This window comes from Rhinopithecus roxellana, chromosome 17, assembly GCF_007565055.1.
Source record: "Rhinopithecus roxellana isolate Shanxi Qingling chromosome 17, ASM756505v1, whole genome shotgun sequence".
Lineage (NCBI taxonomy): Eukaryota > Metazoa > Chordata > Mammalia > Primates > Cercopithecidae > Rhinopithecus > Rhinopithecus roxellana.
This window is the reverse complement of record NC_044565.1, coordinates 67,206,104-67,224,926: the sequence shown is the minus strand read 5'-3', so window position 1 is coordinate 67,224,926 and position 18,823 is coordinate 67,206,104. Positions and strand designations below refer to the sequence as shown.

The 18,823-nt window shown below is 52.8% G+C and overlaps 1 protein-coding gene across 5 annotated transcripts in view; it reads left to right on the top strand.

The window, feature by feature from the left end:
* The window catches only part of DNMT3A (DNA methyltransferase 3 alpha), a 110,260-nt gene that overhangs the window by 31,446 nt on the left and 59,991 nt on the right, over positions 1–18,823 (top strand). For 3 of the 5 annotated variants that reach the window (XM_030920872.1, XM_030920870.1, XM_030920871.1), the window contains exons 3-4: positions 10,377–10,481; positions 11,482–11,571. In XM_030920872.1, coding sequence (XP_030776732.1) covers positions 10,377–10,481; positions 11,482–11,571 — 195 coding nt within the window. The remainder of the gene's footprint in view (positions 1–10,376; positions 10,482–11,481; positions 11,572–18,823) is intronic. The other 2 variants (XM_010383013.2, XM_030920873.1) reach the window with 1 other exon arrangement.

Genomic DNA, 18,823 nt, shown 5'->3' with positions numbered 1-18,823 from the left:
CATTGCTCGGGAAATATTTTACGGATAGGACGAAAAGGAAAATGAGAGTGGCCAAGACCCTCCCAGAGGAGAATAATCCTGGAGCCCAGGATCAGGGAGGCAGAGTGCAGAGCTGTGGGTGCTGGGCTGAGGCAGCCATGCTGTGGCTGGGAGTGTACAGAGTGGCCTGTGTGTGTCCCCCTGGCACCTGCCGCCTACCCTACCCGCCATCCATATGGTGGGCAGAGCAGGGCTGCTTGGGGAGATGGGGAGGGGGCAGGCCGAGCTCTGGGGCTGTGGTCAGGGCGAGTCAGCTGGTAAATGTTGCCGCAGCAGAGGGAGGGGGCTGGCCTCGTGGAGGGTGGGTGGGGAGGCAAGCAGTGGGGAGGCTGAGAGCTTAGAGGGGAGTATGGAGCAGAGGATGGGGGGTAGAGGGAGCAGGACAGGGGACGAAGAGCAGTCCAAGGGCCACCTCAGATCCCCAAATATGAATCAGAGGGGAGTCCAGAGCCCCAGGCCAGGCTCCTGGTCTCAGTGTCACCCCCTTTCCTCTGGCCTCAGAAACACAATGGCTAAGATGCATTGAATACTGACTCTGTCGGGCGCCATGTGCATACATTATCTTACTCCATTCTTTTTTTTTTTTCCGAGATGGAGTCTTGCTCTGTCACCCAGCCTGGAGTGCAGTGGCGCAATCTCAGCTCACTGCAAGCTCCGCCTCCCGATTTCACACCATTATCCTGCCTCAGCCTCCTGAGTAACTGGGACTACAGGCACCCGCCACGCCCAGCTAATTTTTTGTCTTTTTTTTAGTAGAGACGGGGTTTCACCATGTTAGCCAGGATGGTCTAGATCTCCTGACCTCATGATCTGCCCACCTCGGCCTCCCAAAGAGCTGGGATTACAGGTGTAAGCCACTGTGCCAGGCCTATCTTATTTAATTCTTATAATTGCCCTATAAGGTAGACACTATTATTTTCATCATTCTGTCTTATTAAGGGCTAAACTGAAGTTCAGAGAGGTTAAGTCACTTGCCCAGAGTCACACAGCTTGTAAGTGGTAGTGCTGAGGCTGGAATGAGGCTGGCTTCTGTACTCCTTAGGCTGTCTCCTGCGTGAAGGGGGACGGGATGAACAGTGCCTCCTGGTGGTGATGCAATGAGAATTCGTAGTCCTCCCCTGGACTTCTGCTGCAGGAGAAAGCCTTTCACCGCATAATAGCGCTCTTGCCCTTGGGCAGAAGCTGGGGGCACTTCATCTCCAGCAGGAATTGCACACACCACCTGTGTGTACAGGCACACACACCAGATGGAGGTACTGCTGCAGACACGCAGCTTCTTACCGTTTCTTCCTGCCTCCTGCCCTCCTTCTTCCCTGCCTCTCCCTCTCTGGACATACCGCTCCTCTTTTCTTCTCTTCCTCCCTCCCTTTCTTCAGACATAGGTACCTTTCCAGGTAGTTAGCACATAGCAGGGCTCCGCAAGGCTGCTGGATGAACTGAGTGACCGTACTTGGAGGGCCTAGTAGAGGGGTAGGAAGACATCAAGGTGGGTAAGCCATGCCTACCCTCCAGGGGTGGGTGGGTGCTGGGCAGCTCCTCTGATCAAGCCTTCTCCTGCCCATAGTGGAAGTTGCAGCTGGGGTGCATATTTGTGCTAGGGAAACAGTAAGTATGTGTTTGCACGTGTGTGTGTATGTGTCTGTGGGCAGCATTGGGGCTGCGGTTCCTCCTTTCCCTTCCCCATCAAAGTCCAGCCCAGAGGCCTGGCAGCCACTGATTTCTCGTGGGCTCTCTCCACTCTGGTCTCCAAGTGCAAGGGCCTCCATCCTTGGGTGGGGTCCCTGCCAGTTCCAGTGGCAGTCATTCTTGCTGGCCTCAGTCTGTCACCTGCTCCTGGGCACATTCTGCCTTTCTTGCACTCAGATGCCCCCACATGGTCACTTAGGGCTGGCTCTTTGCTTGACAATGATTGCTGTAAGGTCATTTCAAAGAGCATCCTTCTTAGTACATTTAAATAGCTACAGAAAAAGCCGCTGCACCCTCACCTCTTCAGAAACCCACCAGCGATAATGGCGCACACGCTGATTTCGGGGGAGTTAGGAGAGGCCTGGGCACGCTCAGCAGGTTTGTGATACAAACAGTGCCCATCCCTGAGCTGAGCAGGAGCTACATTTTGGGCTTCAGTTTCTCTAAAATTCTCTTAAATTGGACATTATTACATGTCAAATTTAGTTAACCTTGCAGTCAGTACAGTCTTGGGTGGGGGTTGTTTGGCCCCTGGAGACAGGCTTGTGTTGAAGCTGGACTCTCACGTGACTTGGCAACATGGCTGTGAGCAGGAAAACGGCTCCTAGTTGGCTTGAGAGGTTCAGACGAGATGGTGTGTGCGAGTGGTTAACACTGGGACATGGCATATGTTAAGTTAGCTTTATAATTTATTTTGGATATCTACCTACCCATCCACCCACCCACCTACCTGCCTACCTACCTGCCTACCTGCCTACCTACCTACCTACCTGCCTACCCACCTACCTACCTGCCTACCTGCCTACCTACCTGCCTACCCACCTACCTACCTGCCTACCCACACCTTGTGGTTTAGACCCACTGCCGCCCTATGAATTGCAGGGGCGCAGGAGAACAGTAGGAAACCATGGGTGGGGACATAGTGTGGGCTTAGAGTCCACTGAGAGCCTAGCACGTAGAGGGAATGTTGTCTCTCTTTGGGTCATCAGTCACAAAAGGCCTGAGGTCCCTTTATCCCTTGAACAAAAGTAAAACAAGGCAAGTGATGATGAGACCTAACTCCTGATGCAGGGGCTGTAGATCCCTTCAGGGGCCTAGGTGAGGGGCCATAGTCACTTGGGTCCCTCTTGCTCTTAATGGCCAGGTTAGGGATGGAGCCCAGCCCTGCCGAGAAGGTGAACTGCCCAGGGTCAGGGCAGGAAAGGCCAGGCTCAGCTGTGCAGAAAAGAATGGGCTGGGCACAGTGGCTCACGCCTGTAATCCCAGCACTGTGGGTGGCCGAGGCAGGTGGATCACTTGAGGTCAGGAGTTCGAGACCAGCCTGGCCAACATGGCAAAACCCTGTCACTACTAAAAATACAAAAATTAGCCTGGTATGGTGGCATACGCCTGTAACCCAGCTACTTGGGAGACTGAGGCAGGAGAATTACTTGAACCTGGGAGGTGGAGGTTGCAGTGAGCCAACATCTCGGCATTGCACTCCAGCCTGGGTGACAAGAGCAAAACTCCATCTCTAAAAAAAAAAAAAAAAAAAAAAAGCTGGCCAGGTGCGGTGGCTCATGCCTGTAATCCTAGCCCTTTGGGAGGCTGAGGTGGGCGGATCACCTGATGTTAGGAGTTCAAGACCAACCTGGCCCACGTGGTGAAACCCTGGAAAAAAAAAAAAAAAAAAAAGGAGTGGAGCTGAGCGGTAGAGCAGCGTCCCAGGATAATTGGGACATGAGCCTTTCCTCTCTGGCACCTGGGCTTGGCACAGGAGGCCTGGTTATGCCCTGCAGCTGCCTCTGCAGAGAGCCACGGGGCATTAGGGATATTCCTTGTAATCATCCCACATAATGTTTTTGCTGCATGGAAGGACATGCAAAAGAGTGTTCTCTGCATAGTGATTGACTCACTCCGTCATCACGATTAGTTAGGAGGCACTCAGAGCAGGATAATGATCAGAGGTTCCTCAACTGGGGCTTCGAGAGGCTATATGGCTACAAAATAGTTTTATCTGGATCTTCCCCTTTATTAAGCAAGGGCTGGCAGAGCTGGGTGTGCTGCTGAAGGAGCAGACATGAGTGGGCTTGGTGCCATGGAAGTGGCCACAGGCAAAGCAGTGGCACACTCCACTCTGGGCTCAGCATGGCATCAGGTACTTGTTTACATGTCGTCGTCTCCCTCTGAACTGAGTTTCCTATTTGTTTATCTTTGTATCCAGTACACAGTAGGTGCTCAATAGATTTTTTGAGTGCCCCCTTATGTCTGGCCTTGTGATGGCACCGACACCTCAGAGGTGGACAGGGCTGAGGTATGCTGCTCTGTGGGTGTGAGGTCTGGCCCACCCTGAACCTCCAGAAGACAATGAAGCCCCAGCCAGGTGGACAGGCTATGGACAAGGGGCTGCAGCTCTGGCAGGAGGGCCTGGGAACCAGACGGGCACCAGCATTGTCAGCTATTTAGCATTTTTGGAACATCTCTGTGTGCAAGTACCCAGGAAATGTGGGGGACTCAGAGGCACCAATGAAACACAGCCCCTCCCCTTCAGGAGAGTGGCCTTTCAGGAGGATGGAGGGCTTTCCTCAGTAATTATGACACCACTTAAGCAGTCAATGATTATTTGTTGGATATTGTTGAATAATTGAAATAAAGGGCCAATGAGCCGTGGGAGGTGACTGAGATCAGAAAAAGTAGGGGGGCTTTGGAGGGCTCTGGGCCCATGTGCATCTACAGTGATTCCCAGGCCACTGCCTGACCCCTCACGCTGGGATCAGCCTCTGCAGGTTGGCCTGGGCACGGGTGTGCGGTGAGCATATGTGCGTATGTGTGTGGCGTTGGGGTATGCGAGCGTGTGGCTATGACTTCAGAGCCTGGTGCTCAGGCAGCCCGGGACAGGGCTCTGCCTCTTGCAGAAGCCAGTTTGTTTCACTGAATCCCATGATCACAGACAGTCCCTGGGAGGCCAGCCAGCCAGCTGGCAAAGGCTGTGCATGCTTCTTGTCCCAGGGGGCCCGGGCAAGTAGTTGGCTAGATCCGGCAAGTTCATCCCCTCGACTCAAGCACCAACTTGAGACATCTGCTCTACGGATGCTGGGTCAGTAGCATCCGGTTTAAGTACTGAAGGGAACACACGTATGTCAGGCTGGCTGTCTCTAGGCAAGGGCCTCAAGAGACATAAATCTCTAATGGGGAGGGGTCCTGTGTCTGGGCACAGCCAGCCCAGAGTGTCTGTGCCTGTGAATGCCAGTGTGCCTTGACTTTGGATTGCCTGTTATCTTTATGGTGTCACTGTGTGTCTGTTGACATGGTAGAGTATAGTGGCATGTTGCAGTAGAAAGACCCATGGGCTGGTAAGTAAAAGATGTAAATTTTGGTTCGAAAGGCCTCCTTTCCTGGCTCTCTGATCCCTGCAAGTCAGATAATCTCTCTGAGCTTCAGGTGTTTCACTTGTGTAATAGAAAAAAATAATACCAGCTCTGCTTTCCATAAAGTGTAAGAATACAATGAAATAACATATATGAAGATGCTCTGTTAATTACCATGTACAGTGCAAATGTGAGAGATTATTACCATCATAACCCAGCGCATCAGAATGAGACGTTGTATATGGCTTAAAATAATCCATCCAGTGAGCAGTGTTGAAATGTAGGTCAGATCATAGCCTCAGAAGTTTAGAGAGAGGAACCACCTAATCTCACAGGCCACCAAATGTGAAGGTGCTTTGAAAGCTGCAAAGAATTATATAAATGCAAAGCGACAATTATGTTTAAGTCTAGAAGGGACGTTTTAGTCCTCTTGCTTCCTAATCTGGAATTGTAAAGATCCGAGAGGCACTGGAACCTGGTATACAGTTGTATTTGTACAGGTTTGTAGATTTGTACGTGTGCCTCTATTTGCGTCTATGGATTCATGTCAAGCACCTACTCTGTGACAGTCATTCATCAAGTGCCTGCCTTGGACTAAGTGCCTCGGTCTAGGCATTCTGGATGCCAGCATGAATCAGACACCCATACTTCCCTCAAGGAGCTGACCACTGTCATGCTGGGTAGGGAAACTATAGGAGAGGAAGGGTCTTTCAGCTCAGTCTAGGCAGGGGATGGGAGCAGGGGGTCTAGGGGCGGGGAATCCAGGATATGAGGCTGGAAAAGCAAGTAACAGTTTGCTGATAAACCTGACGGGAAGGTGGTGCGGGCAGAAGGAACAGCCTGTGCCCAGGGACTGAGGCTGGAAGCAGTTTGCTTTCGCGCTTGGTGCTGTCTGTTGGGACCACAGTGTGGAGAGGAGACGAAGGTGATCCAGCCAAATCCTGGGGACTGTCCTGCACATGAGCTGAGGAGCTTGGCTGGATCCTCCTGGCCCCCGGAAACCCCCATGGCAAGGGTTTAAGCTCTGCAGAGTGGCATAATCAGCTTTGCATTTTGGAAAGCTCCCAGAGCCCTGGTATTGCCACATATCTTGCGGCAGGAGCGCCCGCCAGATGTTGGGCTCTGTGTGGTAGTGAGGGATCGTTGCATATGGTGGGCAGCGTGCTGGGATTTGCACGAGGCAAGGAGGGGGTTGGGGAGGATGGAGTGGGAGTGAAGTACGAATCAGGATGTGTGGAGCGGGGGAAGGTAGCAGTTCTTGAGTGACTATCATGTGTCAAACTTTTGCTACATCACCTCATTTAATTCTTATAACATCACTGTGAAGTAGGTATCATCCCATTTTATAGATAAGGAGAGCAAGACTCAGGGAGGTTAAAGAGCTTGAAGTTACTCCTAAGCAAAGAGCAGAGCGAAACTCCCAGCCCGGCTCTGCCCTCTCCAAAGCCTACATGTCTGGAATTTCCGCCCCTCCCCTCTGCACTGGAAGTGTGGACAAATTCAATACCCTGGCTTGACAGATGAGGAGACCAACCTGGGCTCACATCTCTTCCCGCGAACCATGTTTTTCAGCTGTTCCACGTCACCACAGATCAGATTCTTTTCTTTCAGAGTATTAGCAACGCCTACTAATTGAGGGCTACTTGCAGATTTGATAAGCATATTTTACATTCCTTTGCTGAACCCATCAGCAAAGATATGGAATAAAACAGACCCCGTGACAGATGCGAGAATGAACCACTTGCTACGCTTCCTTGGAGCCATTGAGGGGCACGGCCAGAGCCATCTGCTTACCCTTCTCAGCGTGTCAGCCCCCTCCGTCTGCAGAGGGAACCTCAGGCAGGCCCAGAGCAGAAGCATCACTTCCTGCTTTGCCCTAAGACTCCATCGAGGAAGAGCTGGTGGAAGAGAACGTGCTTTTCACAACACTGCGATTACGGCCAAATGTCAAGGGGAAGGGCCAGGAGTTGTTCAGACCTGGCTCTCGTGGAGACTGTAAGCATGGCCCAGAAGCATGCGGGGCCTGAATGCTGGGCCAGCCGTGAAGCTCCTTGCACCAGGTGTGGGGTACACAGAGCACCCCTGCCTGGCACTCCCCGCCCTCTCTGGACCTGTCAGGACCTGAAGAGGTGGCCTGGCACCGGGGGGTCCACCCCTCCCCCCTGGGCTGGGTTGCATGGAATTGAATCCAACAGGGAAAAAGATGTGCCAAGCACCTCCAGGCCCCGCACACATGGTGTAGGTGAGAGATGCTAGCAGGACTGCATATGGCAGAGGGGTGGCCTGTAGGGGCCCCCAAAGGCTTTCTCCACATGCCCAATGGAAGCTGGTGCCCATCATGAAATGTCAAGCGTCTTTGTTTTTAGGTCATTGCTGTGTGGTAACTGTGGTTCCCTTTCACTGATCAGAAGCTCTGGTTGGCTTTCGCATCTCGGATTAGTTCACAATGAAAGAAAGTCAAATGAATCCCTCTGTCACAAATGCAGCTTGTTAAAGAAATAGTTTAAAGCCCAGAATTTATGGGCAGTAGGAGTTTTTCCAGAATCTGCCCTAGGCGCTGGGGATTCAGCAGTAGACAAAACAGACAAAGAGGCAGACCTTTTGTGAAGCTGTCTTCTCAAAACCCAAGAAGCAGACGGGATGGACACCTTCATACCCCCATTTTATGGATGAGGAAACGGAGGCTCCGAGAGGCTGCTCCTGTAACTGTAACTAGGAAATGGACAAGCTGGGCTCATGCCCACTTTGCTCTTTCCATGACCTCACATGACCCCTGATGATTTTACATGTGCTGATCAAGACAGTGCCCATTTGGCACCAGTAGAATCGGATCAGAAGCCCCACCTCAGCCTGAAATTCTTAGCAGTTGTATAGATCCAATCAGAACCTTCACAAATACTAAGCTGCACTGGCAACACGTCCTCTCTGTGTGATCCCTTCTTACACGTTTGGGGGGGTGGGTCTGGGGTCTTCAGAAGATGGTTCAGAAGCAGCAGGCCTCCCCTCCCCTGTGGCGTGTGCCCTTGGGCAGCCTGAGCCCTCATGAAGGCTCCCACGAGTTGGCTCCTCTTTCCATAGCATTTCTGCCCTCACCGCCCCTCTGCTGTGCTTTCCTGAAAAGAGCCCCTGAAGGATCTCCAGCCTTGGGGCTAGCCTCTCCCTCCGTAGACGGCACGGGGCTTCCCAGTCCCCTGGCATCCTTTCCGGATGCTTCCTCCACTGTGCTCCTTAAATTGTCCTCTTTGGCCCTTCTCCAGCCCACACTGCCATGTCACTCTGCACAGCTTAGTGACGGTGCTCTTGAAGGTCAGCCGTTCTGACCCCTAGCTAAGCCTCCTCATCCTCAGTATCTTTCTCAGACAGCTTTGGTCTCTGGCATTGGCAGCTCTCCCCTTCCTTGTTCCCACAACACACCTCTTCTGTACCTGCGAGGGTCCTCTTCTGCACCTCCGAGCATTCTCTCTCTATCTCTTGTGTGAGCTCTGCCTGTCTCTAGCTTGACTGTGGCCACCACCTGTGCTAAGACCGGGCACCTCTGTTCACCCTCCATGTGCATGTCTTTGGAGGCCTCCCAGAACTTGAGCCATGATGGTCTGCCCTGCAGACATGCCTCAGCTGGAGGATGGATGGAGGGGCCAGGGATGCTCTTCCTGCTGGTCTTATGTCTACAGCCGGTCACAGTAGGTTTCCATTTGTGTGTCCCACTATCACCAAAAATTAATGTGGCAAACCACAAGGTATTTTGCAATCACAGAAAATGAAAGTTGAGTAGGATGTTGAGGGCCATCTTACTCAGGTCTCCAGGAGAGCTGTGGACCCTCTTCTCTATCTGTGCTGCCAGCACTTCCCTGGGTTGGCGCCCTCCTCGGGGAGGGCCCAAAAGCCATCTTTGGCTCCTGACATCATGCGGGGTATGAAGAAGAGCCTGTGGTCCGTCTGCAGGCTGCAGGGTCAGGGCGTCTTTCTCCCTCCTTCCCCAGCATCATTTCTGCTGGGGATTAGTCATGCCAGAGCCCGGCTGAGTCAGAAGGGACTTGTGGGTGGTTTGTGGCCAGGCTGGAGTAGTGAGGCAGGACTTTCTAGGTTTATTGTCTCTGTGCCCCAGGAGACAAGCACGTCAGGGCCAAGCCCTGCACAGCTGTTATGTGAGGGGTAGGGAGTAAAACAAACTTCTGTTCCAAACCCAGTGAATGCAAGAGATGGAGAGGAGCTGAGATTCGGTCGTACCTGAGACCCTTCTGCAGGCTGACAGGCATGCATGGTGCCAGTTCCACATGGCAGGGGTGTTCGCAGCTGTACAAGTCCTCCACTTTCCACAGTTGTTCATTTTGAGTATTGCCTGGACTTCAAGTAGATGTTACTAAATTTAATATTTCTTTTCACCTGTTTTACTTTTTCTTTTTTTTTTTTTTTGAGACGGAGTCTCGCTCTGTCTCCCAGGCTAGAGTGCGGTGGCGTGATCTTGGCTCACTGCAGCCTCCGCCTCCCAGGTTCAAGCGATTCTCCTGCCTCAGCCTCCCTAGAAGCTGGGACTACAGGTGCGTGCCACCATACCCGGCTAATTTGTTGTATTTTTAGTAGAGACGGGGTTTCATCGTGTTAGCCAGGATGGTCTCAATCTCCTGACCTCGTGATCCGCCCGCCTCAGCCTCCCAAAGTGCTGGGCTTACAGGCGTGAGCCACCGCGCCCGGCAATTTTATTTTCAATAGGGGTGATTCATTAAGTAGATCACAAATGTAATTGTGTACCTGTGAACAAAAACTTTCTCGTATAAATAAACTTTTCACTCAAATCCTTTATCAGAGCTTGTGTTACAATTTTAGGGTTTAGAAAATGTGGTAATAAAGAGGGAGAGATGCCTTCTGTTGGGGCAGCAGGGTCTGCCCTGAAGTTCCCCCAAGTATGTTTTATATATATATACACAAATCTGTATTATTTATATATTTATATATGGGTGTGGGTTTTTTTGTAGAGATGGAGTCTCACTATGTTGCCCAGGCTGGTCTCAAACTCCTGGCCTCAAGGGATCCTCCTGCCTTGGCTTCTCAAAGTGCTGGGATTACAGGCGTGAGCCACTGTGCCTGGCCAAGGATATATTTTAAGTGGGGCTCTGAGGGGTGACTCAAGCCTCACCAGGCAGGAGGGGAGGTTGTGGAGGTATATTATACAGCCCTGGAAGTGTGGCTCATGGAACAGGAGGAGGCTGGGGCTGGAAGGGAGGCCAGGGCCAGCCCCAGACAGGCCTGGAATGCTACACTGCTTGGATCCACCTCTGGCCTCACAGGCTGTGTCTATGCCTGCAGGACGGAGAGGAGCAAGAGGAGCCGCGTGGCAAGGAGGAGCGCCAAGAGCCCAGCACCACGGCACGGAAGGTGGGGAGGCCTGGGAGGAAGCGCAAGCACCCCCCGGTGAGTGTCACATTCTACACACCCTCCTGTGCACACACACAACACACATGTGCCTGGGATGTCGATGGCAGTGATGTATGTCCTGCAGGAACCTGGAGACATTGAAGACCAGGTGATGGGGTGTACCCCTCCAGCTGCAGATACCCCATTCTTCAAATCCCACCCTCACATTTCCATGTTTTCTTATTTATTTATTTATATACTTTTTTACTGAGACGAGTCTCACTCTGTTGCCCAGGCTGGAGTGCAGTGGTGCCATCTCAGCTCACTGCAACCTCTACCTCCTGGGTTCAAACAGTTCTCCCACCTTAGCCTCCCAAGTAGCTGTGATTATAGGCACATGCCACCATGCCCGGCTAATTTTTGTAGTTTTAGTAGAGACAGGGTTTCTCCATGTTGACCAGGTTGGTGTCGAACTCCTGACCTCAAGTGATCCGCCCACCTCGGCCTCCCAAAGTGCTGGGATTACAGGCGTGAGCCACCATGCCTGGCCACATTTCCCTGTTTTCTACATAGAGAACTGAAGGCCCTGAGAGACCAGGGGACTTGGCTGGTTGGTCTTGGGCCTAAGACTTGGACCAGGTCCCTGACTCCTGCCCTCCCTCTGGAAGGGAAGCAAGAGGGCCTGCCAGAATCCCAGGCTGGATTAAGATCTCCCTGGACTGTTTATGCAGGCCCCTCCCTACCACACTCTCACCCTGCGTCTCAGCCCCCACCTGGAGGAAGGGAACAGGCCTGGGAGTCTGATCAAATTGGAGAGGGGAGATGCAGGCTGAGGGGTCTCTGTGAGGGAGCAGGAGAACCAGGGCCCTGGGGAAGGAAGTCCTGCAGACCTGTAGGCTACAGGACCGGCCCCAGCCCCAGGCTTCTGGGAACCAGTGCCGCTGAGGCCTGGGGGCAGCTCTGGAGAACAAGACCCCTGGGCTTAGAGTCAGACGTGGAGCAGTCATTATTTCCCAGCACCAGAGACAGCTGGCTCCTTTCTTTTACCCGCTTCCAGCTGAGAGTGGTAAACTTGGAGCAAGAAGGTAAAGGGGAGTCAGAGGCTCTGGATTTGTTACTCAGCCCTTCAAAGAAATGTTCTCAGCAGGTATGGAGCCCAGGACTTGCTCCCTTGGGGTAGAGGGCTGGGTTGAAGGTGACTGAAGTGAAATGGGACGGTGGAGGCAGGGGGTGGGTTCCTGGAGGTGGGAGGTATGGGAAACTGCTGGGTACTGAGATGCACCCCTGCCAATTCTGCCTGAAGATTTGGAGGTGGGGGTGGGGCCCGAGTGAAGTCATTTTACTGGTAAGTAATTTTAAACATTTTTTTTTTTTTTTTTTGAGACGGAGTCTCGCTCTGTCGCCCAGGCTGGAGTGCAGTGGCTTGATCTCAGCTCACTGCAAGTTCCGCCTCCCGGGTTTACGCCATTCTCCTGCCTCAGCCTCCCGAGTAGCTGGGACTACAGGCGCCCGCCACTTCGCCCGGCTAGTTTTTGTTTTTGTATTTTTCAGTAGAGACGGGGTTTCACCGTGTTAGCCAGCATGGTCTCGATCTCCTGACCTCGTGATCCACCCGTCTCGGCCTCCCAAAGTGCTGGGATTACAGGCTTGAGCCACCGCGCCCAGCAACATTTTAATATTAAAGCAAACGTGGATATGGTATGGCCTGGAATGAAAAATTCACATGACGTTGAAAGATAAAACGGGGCTTCAGAGGACTTTCTGGCTGGCAGCAGACTCTAGATTCCCAGGGCCCCTGCACCCTCCTCTACCCACAGGGCACCTTGATGGAGAAGGTGTGGGAGGAGAGCCAGGCTGGCATCAGAGCACACTGGTGACTGCACATTGCAGCATGTCCTGCCTCTCCTGAGGCTTGGCAACCTGCAATCTGCTAAGCAAACTGCCCCCGTCCCCATCCAGTTTCTGAGGACAAGAGCCACCACCTGTAGCAGATAAAGACCCAGCAACCCTTTGATTCATCTTTGAGTCTTGGAATCAGAGAGTAGCCACATCGCTGAGAGGTGGAGTGAAGCACTCAGGTGAAAAGGTACAAGGAAGTCAGGGGCAGAAGTGTGGGGATATCACCTAGACAATGACAGAGAAGAGGGGCACTGCTGAGTGAGGGGAGAAGGGCCGGTGATCATACATCCCATGGCCTGAAGCAGGCTCCAGTGCAGAAGGAAAAACACTGTCTTTGGGGTCCAAGAGACCTGAGTTCAAATTCTGGCTCCACCACTGACCACCTGTGTAACCTTGAACAGCTGCTGCCTGAACCTCAGGTTCGCCTTCTAAAAATAGAGGAGAAAAGGATGCATTCCTCCTTGCCCCTGTGAGAATGAAATGGTGCAAGCGCCAAGGAGCCTCAGCAAAGGTCAGACCTGCCCCTGCCCAGCCAAACCTTTCCTCTTCAGGAGGCCATGGCAACCGCAGTTTGACAGAAGAGCAGCACCTTTATTTAATGCTTCCCAGCATGTGTCCTTGAGCGAGTCGCCTAACCTCTCTGGGCTGCTTCCTCATTGGGAAAATATGGCTGCCAGTAAAACCTGCCCTGTCCACATCTTGGGGCACTTGGCAAACAGCAAAACAGAGTTCAAATGTGCAGGCTGGGCCAGGCGCAGTGGCTCACGCCTGTAATCTCAGCACTTTAGGAGGCCGAGGCGGGTGGATCACCTGAGGTCAGGAGTTTGAGACCAGCCTGGCCAACGTGGTGAAACCTCGTCTCTACAAAAATACAAAAATTAGCCGGGCATGATGGCGGGTACCTGTAATCGCAGTTACTCGGGAGGCTGAGGCAGGAGAATCACTTGAACCCAGAAGGTGGACGTTGTAGTGAGCCAAGATTGCACGACTGCACTCCAGCCTGGGCAACAGAGCGAGACTCCGTCTCAAAAAAACAATGTGCAGAGCTGGCTGTGTAAAAAACCTGTTCCACTGCAGGGCCCAGTGTCCACCAGGCTGGGGTGCAGGCCTGTAGGGTGGTGGCCCAGCATCGGCCTCTCAGCAGCCCTGGGAGGCGGGGCACATCCTGTGCCCCTCGTGGTCTGGATGTGTTCAAGCCTAAGTCCTAGGTTACACCTGCAGACTCCTGGCCTCTCAGGAGAGGCCCAGGGTGAGGAGGAGCATGGGAAAGGCGAAGCTGATTGGGAAGTCAGCTGTTGGGAAAGTGACTCCTTGCACATTGGAGGAACCAAGAGAGACTGACCCCAAGGACAGCAGCCAGCACGGCCTTTCCTGGGAGCCCATGTTGGGGGATTCCTGCTGCAGCCAAGGCTCAGCCCTTGTAGCCACAAGTGCTGGTCCTGGACTCTTCCCCTCCTGTGCAGGAGCACAGCAGAGAGTGCTTCTGAGGACCTGTTGCAGCTGTGGCCCTGGCAATAGATTTGCCAAGGAGCTTTAAAACAGCTGAGTGTGTCATCCAGCTAAACCTAGGGAGGGAGCTTGGCTCAGGTCCTGACAGGTGTGATGGGGGATGGGGACTGGGAAGTAAGAGATGAAACCCTGGCTGGAGGCTGTGGCCTTCCACAGCCAGCGCTGGACAGGGAGGGTCCAGGTACACCCACTTAGTGCCCTCACCAGGTCCCACCCCCAAGCCCGAGGAATCCTGGGCTCTCTCCTCCTTTTGCCCCCAAGGACTGTCTTTCTTGGCCTTCAGCAGGCATCTGTCCCTGGGTGCCTTCTGCCCCCTGGCATTGCCGTCACCCAAACCAGACTCCACCGGCCCCCTGCATGCCCAGGCCAGTGTGCTCCCTTTATGACAAACACTTTCCACTTTCTGAGCAATGACCATGTGCGGGAAGCCACCAGAGGAAGATGCCTTCTATTTCAGTCAAGTGTGCTGGAGAGAAGAGGCCACACATAATCACAGTAAATGTATCACCGGCACGTTCCTCTTCAGGAACCCCCAGGGACTTCATTTGTTAGTGGACAAGATCTGAATTCCAGCCCCTCACCATCTGACCACTCCTTCCCCTGCTATGCCTGATGCCACCCCTTTGGCCACAGAAACCTCATCTTCTCACTGCTCCCCAAACACACCAGCCAGCCACTCCTCCTGCCCACCCCTTACACAATTCCACAGCCTGCCTTCTCTCCGCCTGCCCCAGCACTGCAGCGCAGAACCTAGCCTGAAAATGAAGCCCAGTTCAGCCACTGTGACCCACACTGGCCTCTCCCTTCTCGAACTGTTTCTAAAATTAATAAAAATGAACTGATAAAGACAAGTTCCAAGCCCACCAATCACACACATGGGACTGCAGTGGTCTGCAGACCTCACCTTGAGAAGCGCTGGTTGTTACCTGTTGGTACAGAACTGAGTATAACTATTCAGAAGCTTTTATGTGATAATGTTGCCACATGCACGTGCTGTGATTTTATATTTTACAACCATATCATTTCTTGGTGCCTTGAGAATTTAAAAATCTGAAACCAAAGCTTGAGCTTTCATCCCCGACAGTTTGAAAATGCACTGCCATTGCATAGTCATTGAGCTGTGCCATGCTGAGGGCAGAGACCAGCAATAAAGGTTCACAGTTATGCAGCATGTTACTGCCTACAAAGGCCTTTTACAGGGGTTACCCTGTTTGATGCCGACAAACCTGTATGAGGTAGTTGGGGACCACTTTCATTATCCCCACATTCAGAAGAAGTGACTGAGGTTCAGAGAAGATGATCAGGACTTGGACTTCACGCCTCTCAACTGCAAAGCCTATGGTGCTCTTTCCTCATCACTGCAGCCATGCAGTTTGGCTACTGGGTACCTACCCAGGGGTTCTCTTTAAGTTAACATGTGAATTCAGGGCTGCTGGAAAAAGTGTGTGGAACTGGTCCAAAAAGCATACAAAGAAAATATAACTGAAGAGAGTTATTGACACAAATACCAGGGAGCCTGTGTGTAAGTGCCGAAGGCTGCAGGGGGCTGAGGGCGAAGAGGTGGGCCCGCCTAAAACCAGCAACGGCCTAGTTGGCTGCAGCACTGGCCAGAGAGCCAGGATGCTGCAGTCAGAGCCGGCAACAGGAAACAGGAAGTCAGCTGCAGGGCAGGGCGGGGCTTAGGAAGGGAGCTGGCACCTGGGCTAGGGCCTGTGGGCTGGCCAGTGCCCATGATGGGGAGGTGGGGGCCAGTGCGTGGAGCTGAGCCAGTGTGGGTGTGAGGTGGGGAGGAAAGGGCAGCCTCTAAGGATATTGCAGGGTGACAAACGTGGGTGTCTGAAGCTGGTTCCTGCCTGGTCACCAGCCCAGACAGTCCTGCAGAGGCCTTTGTCCTTCCTGGGTGGTTCTGGTTGGAGCCCTGAAGGGAGAGTTTCTGCCTTTGCCCAGCAGGCCCTGGGGGGTGAGTGGCCCTGTGGGGCTCCATCCCCTATTTACTAGCGATGCGTATTTATTCATTGACAATTTATACCCACCAACTTCCTCCAGGGTTATTTTTGCTCAGAGGGAGCACTCTGAGGTCACCTCCTGCTAAGAATAACCCAGAATGGGAGGGAGGGAGGAGGAGGGGGCTGGGTGCTGGTGCTGAGCTCAGCTGAGCCCAAGCCAGTGTTAGGGCTGACCCTCCAACACCACAGGAGTGAGCCAGTCCAAGAGAGCAAACTGCCCCACTTCAGAGCAGATGACTTGGGGTATAAATGAGGAAGTTAGGGAACCATTCTGCTGTAGCAAGTCAGCTAGGTACAGCTTAGGGCAGCTGTTGGAAGTTTGCAGTACTGGCTAGCTTTCCAGCCTAACAGGACCTTTGATTTTTCTCCAAGTTAAGACAGAGCTCAGCTCCCCTGCCTGTTTTCAGATCAGAGCCCCTCCTGGGCTAACCCTTCGGACCTCGGCTCGGTGACATGGTGCCCTCACTTTTATGCACACTTCTTGACATAGTGTCTCCCACTCCTGGGCTGCAGCCCCTGGCCCACCCCCGGAGGTGACTTTTCTTCCTGTGAGTCTGCATCAGTACACGCTACTGCCCACTCTGTCTCCTCATGTTTTGGAAGGCGTGAGGAAGACAGGCCGACACACTGCTTGTGAGATAGGGCCTATGGTTATGAACTTTGCAGCTCCACCCACCCACTCCCCGACCTGAGCGGTGAAATCGACACCCACTACTGAGTCCCGCATGGAAGGGCCTAGCCCGTGGTGGGGACTTAAGTTCAGTGGGACTCCTAAGGATGCTGGGAAGCCAGGGAAGATGGAGGAGGTGGGGCTTGACCTGGGCTTTAGAAGGGAGGTGACATTTGGAGAAGTCAAGGGGAAAGTGAGAGGCACCCCTGACCCCAGGACCTTGCTGAGGTGGGTGTGGAGGAAGGAAGGCAGGCATGCAGGGTGGGGTGAGTGTGGGGAGGCCCAAAGGTAGGGGCTGTGAGCACACAGACACAGGCCTGGCTGAGGGGATTAGGGATTCATTGAAAAATGTATACAGGGCTGGGTGCAATGGCTTATGCCTGTAATCCCACCACTTTGGGAGGCCGAGGCAGGTGGATCACTTGAGGCCAGGAATTCGAGACCAGCCTGGCCAACATGGCAAAACCCCGTCTCTACGAAAAATACAAAAAAGCCGAACGTGGTGGCACATACCTGTGGTCCCAGCTACCTGGGAGGCTGAGGCACGAGAATCGCTTGAACCTGGGCAGGTGGAGGTTGCAGTGAGCCGAGATTGCACCACTGCACTCCAGTCTGGGCTACAGGGGACACTCTGTCTCAAAACAAATTATAAATATAAATATATATATATATTTATAAATATATATAAAATAGTAGCTGGGTATGGTGGTACACCTGTGGTCGCAGCTACTTGGGAGGCTGAGGCAGGAGGATCTCTTGAGCCCAGGAGGTTGAGGCTGCAGTGAGCCTTAATTGTGCCACTGCACTCCACCTGGGTGACAGAGCAAAACCCTGTCTCAAAAAAAGAAGAAAAATGTTCTCAATCTTGATTGGAAAGGTAGTTTGCAGGCAGCCTGAGGTGCTTTTACTCTTTATCCTCTCTGAAAAAATGTGTTATCTGGAAGGTTGTGAGGAGGCGGATATGACGTGATAGGAGTCGTGTTTGAGAAACTGGCTCTGGCACCCGTGAGCATGGCGTTCATCCCCGAACATGAACACATGCTGGAAGAGGGGAGGGGGCGGGGGCGCCAGCAAAGTCCCAGGGCCTGTGGCGGGTAGCGGTGGCGGGGCAGAATTGGCCAAGCCTATGCTGCTGGCCCTGGGAACGCTGGAGAGGAAGGGGTGAAAGGAGGCCCTAGCAATGGCACAACAGGGACAGCGTCAACGTTGTTGTTAGAGACGAGGCTTCTGGAAGGGAGCAGATGGGGAAGGGGCCCCTGTCGAGGCCACTTTACATAGCTGATCTTATCTGGGGAGCATTTAAGTTGAATCTCAGAATCTTCTTTTTTTTTTTTTTCCAAAAATAATCCCTGTGTTTATTTTCATCTCTCCACATCCCAGGGCCACCTTAAGCGAGTCATTCATTCCCACAGGTCCTGGCCTTGGTGGCCTTCCTGGGGCCCCATGAGCTTTTCTGGGGCCTGTGCTGCACCTGCATCGTTCCTCCCGTTGCAGGTACGCGCTGGCACACGCATCTGAGGAGAGCTGTTGACATGGGTTTTCTTTCATCATCCCCACCTAGAGAATTTTGTACATTTTGGTTCTCCTACCTCAAGAAAGACATAAGTGACCTGGAAAATCTCCAGAGAAGGGCACTAAATTGATCAAGGGGAAGGCAAGGCTGCCAAGAGAGGACAGACTAAAGAGATTAGGACTCCCCGGTCTGCAGAGACAAAGGCAGAGGACGTGATTAAGGCTATGAAATCATGTCGGGTGTGGTGGGTTGAGCACAGCACAGCTGGGGAGCGGAGGGAGGACACCCATTTGAAATTTCAGAAAGGTAAACGAAGCACAGAAAAGACAGCACCATTTTCCATGGTGGGTTCCCTTCTTACCAAACCTGTCACTCTAGGGATGGCAGAGATTGAAAACAGAAGCAACTTCAAAAGAGATTTACTTAACGTATGGGATCTCTCATACGTAATGGCTTTTTTTTTTTTTTGAGAGGAGTCTTACTCTGTTGCCCAGGCTGGAGTGCAGTGCCGCGATCTCAGCTCACTGCAACCTCTGCCTCCTGGGTTCGAGCAATTCTCCTGTCTCAGTTTCCTGAGTAGCTGGGATTACAGGGGTGCACCACCATGCCTGGCTAATTTTTTTTTTTTTTAGGGTCGAAGGGATTTATTGAAAATGAAAGTACACTCCACAGTGTGGGAGCGGGCCTGAGCATAGGGGGCTCAAAGGCCTTTTTTTTTTGTATTTTTAGTAGAGATGGGGTTTCACCATGCTGGCCAGGCTGGTCTCGACCTCCCAACCTTAGACGATCTGCCTACCTCGGC